This window comes from Apium graveolens, chromosome 2, assembly GCF_009905375.1.
Source record: "Apium graveolens cultivar Ventura chromosome 2, ASM990537v1, whole genome shotgun sequence".
Taxonomy (NCBI): Eukaryota; Viridiplantae; Streptophyta; class Magnoliopsida; order Apiales; family Apiaceae; genus Apium; species Apium graveolens.
In genome coordinates, this window is record NC_133648.1 from 263,989,908 (window position 1) to 264,000,701 (window position 10,794).

The window sequence follows — 10,794 nt, forward strand, 5'->3', positions numbered from 1 at the left end:
TTTCCTTGTATTTTTTCTTTTGTATGTCTTTGTCCTGCTCATTTTAATGATTGTTGTTCCTTGTGCAGGTCTTCCCCTCCTGAACCCCTTCCATTACGCTATGTCACAGCAATTTAAGGATTTGGCTGGGAGGTTCAAGAAGATTGGTGGCGCCGTGTAGTTGGACTCGGGGAAGAGGGTAGCTGGTGCAGGTAGCGGTTCGCAGACCCGGGATGCTGGTTCTTCGGGTAATAGTGTGAGGCAGAGTGCTCCCGTGATTACCCCCCTGCTGTCCCGGAGCCTGAGGAGGTTGAGGTGGTGGAGCTGGAGGAGGTGGAGGTCGGATCTCTGAATTAGCGGAAGAGGAAGGCTGTGACGGAGGCTGCTGGTAGGTCCGGAACCCCACAGCATAGGAGGGTTTCGGGATCGGGTCCTTCAGAAGAGGAGAGCGAAAAGTTGGTGGAGCAGGATGCGCTGAAGAACCTCCTTGCTCAGATGACCCTGGATGATCGCCGGGATGAAATGTTTGATAATTATGCTACCCCAGCTGACTTTGACTGCTACGCCATGGAGAATCTGGATACCTTCCTCGATCATCTCGTCCGGGACGTTTCGGAGGTAAGGTCGTTCCCTTAACATTTTCTTTTCTATCCTTGAGTTAGTACTTAGCCATTTTGTTTTCAGGCCAATGCTCGGATCAGCGGCTGCTCCACCATTCTTCACAACTTCCGCATAAGGGAGACGAAGAACAAGGGTGCGCTGAAGGAGCTAAGTAAGGAGAAGGAAAACTTCGCCAAGTATCGGGAGGTGAAGGAGAAAGAATCCCGGGAGCATAAACAAGCCGTGGCTGAGGCGGTGAAGTCGCGGGAGGCTGCGGAGCAGTTGGTGGGATCCCTTCGGGCAGAGGTGGAGAACCTGAAGAAGGAGCTTGCTACTTGGCCCTCGGCAGAGGAGGTGCTAGAGTCTTTTCGGGATACTCCTGCTTACTACGAGGAGCTTAACAACAAGATCTTTGAGAAGGTCAATATCTGCTGGGACGTTGCTTCTGCCTATCTTGCTGAGAATCCGGGCGGCGATATGGACGGGTTCATAGAGCTATATCTTGCTGAAGAGCTCCGCCGTGAGGAAGCCCGAGCAGTTGAGGCAGGCACTTCCGGGACTCAGCCGCCTCCGCCTCCCGAAGAGGGCCGCGAGAAGACTCCTCCTCCTCCCGAGAACTGAAGAATGAAGACCCAGGCCTTGTGCCTTGTAATTTATTTCTCGAACTTGTAGTTGTTTCAGACTTAGCCCTTGTGGCTTTTAGACTTTGTTATTTGGTTTCCGTATGACTTTGATTTGGATCTGTCTCGGGGCTTGGTTTGCCTCGGGAATTCATGTAAATATATTTCCCTTTCGTATTTGGTTTTGCTTTCTTTTATCGAAATTTTTTCTAAGTACACGTGGTTCGTGTCGCGGTCCCCGGGAAGGGGTTTAAAATTTTAACTGAATAAAATTTTCTAAGTACACATGGTTTGTGTAATAGTCCCCGGGAAGAGGTTTTAAAATTTTAACTGAATAAAATTTTCTAAGTACACATGGTTTGTGTAATGGTCCCCGGGAAGGGGTTTTAAAATTTTAACTGAATAAAATTTTCTAAGTACACATGGTTTGTGTAATGGTTCCCAGGAAGGGGTTTTTAAAAATTTAACTGAATAAAATTTTCTAAGTACACATGGTTTGTGTAATAGTCCCCGGGAAGGGGCTTTAAAATTTTAACTGAATAAAATTTTCTAAGTACACATGGTTTGTGTAATGGTCCCCGGGAAGGGGCTTTAAAATTTTAACTGAATAAAATTTTCTAAGTACACATGGTTTGTGTAATGGTCCCCGGGGAGGGGTTTTAAAATTTTAAATGAGTAAAATTTTCTAAGTACTATAGCGACAGTGATCGAATGATAGTAGAATGATTTTGGGCTATGGGGCGCTCCAAATCGGTTTTTTCATTTAAATCATTAGGACAACAGTACATTCTGGGGAAATATTGAAAATTACATCAAGCTGCTATAGCCTAGAAATGGAGGAGATGCCGGAATGTGTGGCCTACCTTTATTGGTGGAATTTCGTTAGGCGAGCTCCGTGCCAAGTGTTTGGGACTTCGGTCCCCCCGAGGTAGCTTAGCTTGTAAGTTCCTGGCCGGAGTACTTCTTTAATCCTGTAGGGGCCTTCCCAGTTGGGCTGGAGCTTTCCCTGATTAGTTGGGTCCGAGGCCTCGGTGTGTCGGAGTACCAGGTCTCCTTCTTCATATTCTCTGATTCTGGCCTTCTTCCCAAAGTAGAGCCTTGTCTTTTCTTTATAGCCTTTCATCTTTCTTACTGCTTCGTCTCTTATCTCATCTAGGAGTTCCAGGTTGGTCCTAAGCCCTTCGATGTTTGAGATCTCGTCGAAATTGACGACCCTGTGGGAAGGGGACCCGGTTTCGATTGGAATGCGTGCTTCTGTACCGTATGCAAGCTTGAAGGGGGTCTCATTCGTTCTCGCTCTGGGGGTGGTTCTGTAGGACCACAAGACTTTTGGAAGCTCGTCAGGCCAAGCTTTCTTGGTTTCTTCTAGTCTCTTTTCCAGGCCTCGAAGTATGGTTCTGTTGGTTACTTCGACCTGTCCATTTCCCTGAGGGTGTGCAACCGACGCTCTTTTGTGTTGATTCCGAGCTCTTTCAGATATGTTTCAAACTCAGACCCGACGAACTGCGGGCCATTGTCGGAGATGAGGACTACAGGGATCCCGAACCTCATGACGATCGCGTCCATGAACTTGATACAATCCTGTTGGTTGATTGTCCTCATGGCTTTAGCTTTTGCCCACTTTGTCATGTAATTAATGGCTACCAGGACGTAGCGGAGGTCGCCTTTTGCTCGGGGGAAAGGGCCCATGATATCTATGCCCCATACAACGAGCGGGATAGGATATAACACTGATGCTGGCAAGCTCGGGCTTTGTCTGGGAACATTGCTGAATTTCTGGCACTGGGGGCATTTCTGGATGTAAGCGACGGAGTCGGAGTGTACCGTGGGCTAGTAATACCCTTGCCTGATGATTTTGTAAGCTAGAGCTTTGGCTGCCAGGTGGTCTCCGCAGATGCCTTCATGAACCTCCCGGAGGCAATAATTGGCCTCCTCAGGATCTACACATTTCAAGGTAGGTGCGGAAAAGGTTCTTCTGTATAGCTGACCCTCTTCTAGGAAGAAACGAGCAGCTTTGTGCTTCAAATATCTGGCCTTGTTTTGGTCTTCCGGGAGTGTCCCATCTCTTAAGTAAGTTATATAAGGGGTCATCCAATTGTCTGGGCTCCCGATGCACAGGACCTCAGCTCGCTCTGTGCTGGGTACTTTGAGTTCTTCGAAGTATACTAAACTAACGAGATCGGAGGAATTTTGCACGAGCTTGGACAGCTCGTCCGCTTTGGAGTTCTCTTCTCTGTTGATCTGAAGTATGGTGATTTCGGGAGTGGCTTCCAAGATGCTCCGTACCATTGCCTGGTACTGTGCCAGAGTTGGATCTTTCGCGATATATTCTCCGGTGGTTTGCTTGACCATGATCTGAGAATCACTGTGGATGGTCATTCTTGAGATGCCAAGAGATTTCGCCAACCTGAGCCCGGCAATGAGTGCTTCATATTCAGCCTGATTATTCGTTGCCTTGAAAGCGAAAGTTATTGCCTGTTGAATGGTGAAGCCCTTCGGGCTAATAAGGATGAGGCCCGCTCCGGACCTTTCGGTCGTGGATGAGCCGTCGACATAGAGCTTCCAGGAATCCATCCCCGAGTTGGTTCTCTCCGGGGATATCTCTTGGGGTAAAGGTTGATTACGCTCCGGGAAGGTGCATTCCATCACAAATTCGGCTAAGGCCTGAGCCTTTATTGTCATGCGTGGCACGAATTTGATGTTGAATTGACTTAGTTCAATGGCCCAGTTAACTAACCTTCCAGAGGCATCTGGTCTGTGAATGACCTTCCTGAGCTGCTGGTCCGTGACCACTCTGATCTCTCGGCCTTGGAAGTATTTCCTCAGCTTCCTGCTGGAGTGTACAAGGGCCAAGGCAAACTTTTCCAACTTTGGGTACCACGTCTCGGCATCTTTGAGGACTTGGCTGACATAGTAGACGGGGCTCTGCATTCCTCCTTCCTCCCGGACCAGTGCCGAGGAGACAGCTTTGGGTCCGGCGGCGATGTAGAGAGACAGAGGTTCTCCGGGCTTGGCTTTGGAGAGCACCGGGGGGTCCATCAGGTGCCTTTTGATTTCCTCGAAAGCTGTATAACATTCTGGTGTCCAGTCCACTAACTTCTTGTTCCGGGCACCTTTCAGCAACTCGAAGAATGGGATACATCTCTCTGCCAGTTTTGGGATAAATCTCCGCAGGGCTGCTAGGCATCCTGCCAACTTCTGGATGTCTCTCTGTGTTTGGGGTATCTTCATTTCCATGATGGCGTTGATCTTCTCCGGGTTTGCTTCTATTCCTCTTTCGCTGACCAAGAATCCCAGGAATTTGCCTGAAGGTACCCCGAATGCACATTTCTCCGGATTCAGCTTCATGTTGTACTTCCTTAGGTTGTCAAAACACTCATTGAGGTCTTTTATGTGATCTGGGGTGGTGAGTGACTTGGAGATCATATCGTCTACATAAGATTCCATGTTCCTCCCCAACTGGCTCTTGAAAATCGTGTTCATTATTTTCTGGTAGGTGGCTCCAGCGTTGATGAGTCCGAAAGGCATCATGATGAAGGCGTAAATTGCCCTATGAGTAATGAAGGCCATTTTGGCGATGTCTTCGGGATTCATGTGAACCTGGTTGTATCCCGAAAAGGCGTCCATGAAGCTGAGCATGGTATGGCCCGAAGTCGCGTCGATTAGCTGGTCAATATTTGGGAGGGGATAGGAGTCTTTGGGACATGCAGCATTGAGGCTCGTGTAGTCGACACACATTCTCCACTTTCCGTTTGGTTTCTTGACTAGCACCACGTTGGCGAGCCAGTCGGGATACTTGATCTCGCAGATGATGTCGGCCCTGAGCAGCTTCTCTATTTCCACGTCTATTGCTTGCTGCCGTTCGGGAGCAAAATTTCTCCTTTTATGTTTGATTGGTTTTTTCTTCGGGTCTACATCTAGGCTGTGCATCGCCACTGACTGGTCGATTCCGGGCATATCCTCTGGCGTCCATGCGAATACATCAGCATATTCTTTTAACAGTGAGATGAGCTCTTCCTGAAAGGATGTCTCCAAGTCTTTTCCAATTTTCAACTTCCGGGTGGGGTTCCCGGGGTCCAATTCTATCCCTAGCGTCTGAGCGGCAGGCTCTACCTTGGTTTTTTCTCTTACTTCCACAAATTTCTGTATCCGCGCGTCGGCGTTGGTTACGCTGTATTCCGAGTCCTCTATCATGTTGACATCCAGCTTTAGCCTTTTGTTGAAATGTTCGCGATGTTTCTTGCGGCTTTGGCCTTTGGGTAAGGCCATCGCCTTCTTTCTGTTTTCTGGGTCGGTTTCAGCCATGACCAGCGCCTGTCCATAGCATCTTCCCGAAGCGCCCCGGTCCTCCCTGAGTTCCCCAATGCCTCCCGGGATGGGAAACTTCAGCTTCAGGTGAATTGTAGACGGGATGGCCCGGAGCTTGGTGATGGTAGGACTTCCCAGGATCATGTTGTAAGAGGATGCAGCACTTATTACGTAGAATTTCATGACATGAGATACCTGTCGGGGAGCGGTGCCAAAGACCATGGGGAGGTATATTACCCCGCGGATCGGGATCATATTGTTTCCGAACCCGTAGAGAGGATCTTCGAGGCATGGATCCATGCGGAGGTGTCCCAACTTCATCCTGTTAAGGGTGTGTTCGAAAACAATGTTAGCTGAAGAACCATTATCAACCAAAATTCTTTGTACCTCATTATCGGCGATGTCGAGGGTCACGACCAGGGCTTGGTTGTGCTCGGGATCCAGGCCTTCGTAATCTGTATTAGAGAAATATATGCACTCATCTTCAGCCAACTGTATCATCAAGACATCGCTGCCCTCATCTGGACTTCGGGGAGGGGAGGAGGTCCCCCCAAAGATCATATTAACCACATATTTCCCTCCACCGGAGGGTTATCTCTGTCGTCAAGCCTTCTCTGTAGGTACTGGTTCATGTTGCCCTTTTTTATCTGATCTTCAATGAACATTTTGAAAGAGAAGCAGTTCTCCGTGGTGTGGCCATGATCTTCGTGGTACCCACAATGCTTGTCCCGGGCCCTGTTCCCGGGGGGTGCCAATAGCGGCTTCGGGGGGTAATAAAAGGGCTTTCCCTTGACCTCTCTCAAGATGTCGGCCCGAGGCCGATTGAGCGGAGTCCACTCGAGCTCCGGTTTTGGTTCCCTCTTAGGTTTGGGCTTCTTTTCATTTTTCTGGTGTCTGGAGTAGTCATCCCGGGGTGGGGTCCCCCTGGATTGCTAAACATAATTGGTCTGTCTATCTGTCCTGTGCCTCTTTTCTTTCTCGTAGGGGCGGCGGTGTTCCGGGGACTCGTCATCATCCCGGATCCTCCTGTTTATCTTCATTGAGGTGAGGAAGTCATTTTCTTTGATAAACTTGGACGCCATTGCATAGGCTGAAGCAAGGTTTTGGGGTTCCCTATGGATTAGGTCCTTCACGTAGCCTTCACATGAAACTGGGTGGAATTTTCGTCAAAAAATATTCACGGCTTCCTTTTCTTCAAGGTTGGAGAGCTGGTTGACTGATTCTTGAAATCTTTTGATAAACTCTGGGAGAGTTTCTCTGCTTCTCTATTGTATGGTTTCCAAGTGGCACATCTGGAGCTCATTCATGCGGTTCGCCCTGAATCTCTTGAGAAATATCTCCCGGAAGTCCTTCCAAGAGTCGATGCTCCGGGAGGAGATTCGACTGAACCATTTTTGTGCTCCACCCTTCAGTGTTGAGGTGAAGAAATGACATTTGGTGAGGTCACTGTAGTCATATATGTTCGAGATCTGTTCAAAGTAGTTGAGATGTTCTTCAGGGTCGGCAAGTCCATCAAAAGAGTCGAAGTTGAAGTGCTTGAGCGCTGATTCCCTGGGGGTGGATTTTAGCTTTCTGGTGAAGGGCGTGGCCGCCGCCCCGACTTCCACATCTCCTTCCACTTTTCTTTTAAGGTCCCGGAGAACTCGGGCCATTTGCTCCTGCTTGGATTCCTTTTTAGGTTCTGAATCCGAGGAGACATGGATCCGGCGTGCCCTTTTCTTCAGGTTGGCTTCTTCCTCTTGCACTCTTTTTTCAATGTTGGCTTTGGCCTTGGCCTCTTCCTCCTTTCGAATACGGTCCCGGAGTGCGGCCCTCTTAATCTCGTCTCGTGTGTCCTCTGACGGCCTCTTAGTTTTGCCGATTCGGTCCAAGACTGAGCCCCGGGATTCTTCTGAGTGCTCTTCCTGGTCTTCAGGACGGGTCTCAGAAGCCTTGTCCTTTTCTTTCCACAGGTCTATAGCTGCTTGAATCTACTCCGGGGTCATATTTCCCCAGGGTTTGTAGAGGTTTCTGCATACTTGTGGGCTGCTTTATCTATGGTTAATCTCTGGTCTCCGGGCTGAAGCTGAGACGAAGCACGAGCTGTGGGGGGCTCTTCATCTATATCTTCCATCTCGCCGTCCCTGGGCGGGGCGACCGTGGGCTGAATGGTTCCGGAGACCGAAGTCTTGCTCTTTCGCGTGGTCATTATTCTCAGGACACAGTAAGGGTGATGGTGCTAGGATGTGTGATTGTTCGGGAGAAAGAATAAAGAGAGTGAGCTATAAAGAGAGGGAGGGTTTTCGTTCTTACCAGAGAGGGTATCTTTGGTTTAAGGAATGGCCTTCAGCCTGTAGGAGAATCGGGTATTAGATAAACAATGGTTTACAAGGTTTAGTTCTTTGATGTCACAAGGTATGGTTGAGTATAAAAGTTTATAGATGTTCAAACAATCCTATTCCACTGTTTGGTGTTTGGTGGTTGTATATTTGGAGAGTAGTGTCATATTTGTGTGGTTTAATATATGGAAATCAACAAGAAATAGTTCACAAAGAATAAGGCTTACGGCTCAAAGATCAAATGATGTGGCTCAGGTTCAAGGCTAAAGGATTCAATGTATTTACAATATAAAACAGAGCTATTTTGAACACTTAACAATATGTTAAGAGAAAGTTTAGAAATATTTGCATTATATCTCGAAAAAGGTTTAGAAGTACTTGCCTTATCACAATCGATTACAATTTCACTTGTACTCGTCAAATGACTTTCTTCAACAACCACTCGTCTACTTTTCCTATGCCTCGATTCTATTTTCTGATCACTTGCTGTATTTTCTATATGTCGATTCCATTTTCTGATCACCTGTTTCCCTTTCCTACGCCTTGCTTACTTTGCTAGGCATCATAAGTATTTATCAATATTCATCTCACATTATTCTAATCGTTACGTGGACGTCATAAGGTTTCATCTACCCTTTGTTTAACCTAAATCCGATTTAGGGATTAAAAGTTATGCTAAAAGAAGTAAACACTGATCACATAGACCAACAATCAAACAAATAAGGCACATATAGCACAGAGCACGTCAAACAATCAATGAAATTTCATTTATAAGGTAGTCTCGGGCCATAAACAGTCTTTCAGGTATTTAATATGATTTTTAAAACATTTTTCAGAATTAAAACGGGTCGTTGGATCAATTTTAAAGCAATAAACATGGTTTGGTTAGCCAATTCTGGCTTCAAAATAATTTTATAATAATTATCGAGCCTTGAAAACAATTTAAAATAATATTTTAAAGCTCAAAACTATTTTTTGGAATTTTTAAATCAATTTAAAATAATTAAATCCAATTAAATAATTAATTAAAATTAATTAATAACCAATTAAATTAATTAATCAATTATTACATAAATTAATTGATCAATTAAATAATTAATTATTAACTAAAATTAATTAATTAAATAATTTAGATTTATTTTTAAATTAAAAATAATTTTCAAAACAATAAATAATGAATTTTGGTAATTAAAATGAATTTTTTTTAAAAGTTAAAATAGAGATTTTTGAATTATTTAAAAAAGAAAATCCCAGAAACAGTTTCTAGGAATTGCAATTGGGATTATAAGATCAAAACCGGGTTTTGATAACCAGGTAAACGGGTCGGTAACCAGGTCGGGACTAACCGGCGGTTTCTGGGATGAACCCAGTTCCGGTGGCCGCCGCCGGACTCCAGCGACCTTAATCTGCCTGCAAACCATGATCTTTTGTATCATTTTCTGTCACGAATTCATTCCTCAACATTCTGGGAATCCAAAATCACCATCCAACATCATAAACAATAACTGGAATAAGAAATCCGGCGAGTTCGACCATGAACTCCGGCGATTTTTAAATCGGTCGATTAGATCAGTCCAGGAACCGTTTGGTACTTCCAGATATATAAATCGATTGCAATTTTCATCAAGAACATAACTCAATCACCCGAATTAACTAATAACCCCTAATTCAAAAATAACTAATTTTAATGAAGAACATTCAAACTAATCAAAAAACCCTAATTTCTAATTTCGAGAATCAAACATATATTTGAGCATGTTATTGAACTCCAAATCAGTCATATAATATATCAAAATCATCAGGAAGAAAAGTTCTACATCATGCAATCATCAAATCATACAAACAATCTTTTGTACAAAAATTTGTATTTTAAGTCATTAATAATTCGAATTAAAAACAGTTTGTAGAGGATTACCACTTGATTTTGCAGTGGTTTTGATGAAAGATTCTGGAAGTACAAATTAACAGCTTCGTTTTGAGTGTAAGCACGCCAAAATCTGATATCGATAACGCCTCCGAATTTGTGTTTGATTACGAAGAACAAAATATGATTATAGTATTTTCTCTGTAAAAACTCTGTAAATACTGTTTGCAAATGATTTCTGGTACAAAATAAAATACGGTAGAGGCTATTTATAATTACGGAAAATTAGTATCCTGTTGGATCATTCCAGTTATAAAATGGTACGTTTATTTATAAAAACTGATCCAAACGGTACCGGTTTTCGGGATAATTATCCAAATCAGTACAATTTGTACTGCGGTCTTGGTCTCAGCGCCTGGTTACACATATTACGAGGTGATAATTGTGATAGTTTAATAAAAGGATTCCGTTTATCAAAAATACGAGTTTTATCGATTTACCGAAACGAATAATATATCAAAAATGTTGCGCCGGGACCCGCACAGGACAAACCGTACTCCGGATCGAAAAAGTCGAAACATGGAAAATGCTCAGAATATTGCAGTTAGGTTAGGAAGGAGTTTTCGGAAGAGTTTCGAGTTATAAAAACGTAAAAACGGATGACGTCGGTTGGTTCCCAATTGTATAAAATAGTTTTAAACTACTCGGAAAAAGATTTATAAAATCCATATATTTCCTATAAAATCATAAATCAACATAAACATAAATTGGAAGATATGACAATTATTTATATTTTATTTTGGACATATAAAAATTAAAATTCATAATTAATATTATTTTTAAACATCCAAACACATATAACACTTAGCAAATAATTCACAGAATAGATACTAAACATACCTAATAATTATTTATTAGCAAAAAAAATAATTTCACGATATATCCCGGATATCCCGGATATTACATCATTCCCCCTTAAAAGGATTTTGTCTTCAGAATCTCCTAAGAAAACAAATGAGGGTACTTTGCTCTCATATCACTTTCTAACTCCCAGGTTGATTCTTCAACCTTTGAGTTTCTCCACAATACTTTTACTAACTTTATT

General features: G+C 44.0%; 2 protein-coding genes across 2 annotated transcripts; both read right to left on the bottom strand.

Moving 5' to 3' along the window:
• Nucleotides 1-2,064: 2,064 nt before the first annotated feature.
• Nucleotides 2,065-2,888, bottom strand: LOC141700343 (uncharacterized). The gene is made up of 2 exons (XM_074504139.1): nucleotides 2,608-2,888; nucleotides 2,065-2,509 (listed from the first exon to the last, which is right to left on the bottom strand). The coding sequence occupies exons 1-2, from the start codon at nucleotides 2,886-2,888 to the stop codon at nucleotides 2,065-2,067; spliced, it is 726 nt and encodes a 241-aa protein (XP_074360240.1).
• A 141-nt stretch (nucleotides 2,889-3,029) lies between these two features.
• On the bottom strand, nucleotides 3,030-6,068 carry LOC141700353 (uncharacterized). Its single transcript, XM_074504143.1, has one exon. It carries the CDS (start codon nucleotides 6,066-6,068, stop codon nucleotides 3,030-3,032), a length of 3,039 nt encoding a protein of 1,012 aa, XP_074360244.1.
• Nucleotides 6,069-10,794: the final 4,726 nt, after the last annotated feature.

What these genes read in the sequence shown, in the direction of transcription:
- LOC141700343 (XM_074504139.1), bottom strand. Translation starts at nt 2,888, where the DNA reads ATGGGCCCTTTCCCCCGAGCAAAAGGCGACCTCCGCTACGTCCTGGTA. An exon ending in AGGGAAATGGACAGGTCGAA is followed by an intron (nt 2,510 to 2,607) that starts GTAACCAACAGA and finishes GTGGTCCTACAG; the next exon opens with AACCACCCCCAGAGCGAGAA.
- LOC141700353 (XM_074504143.1), bottom strand. Translation starts at nt 6,068, where the DNA reads ATGATCTTTGGGGGGACCTCCTCCCCTCCCCGAAGTCCAGATGAGGGC.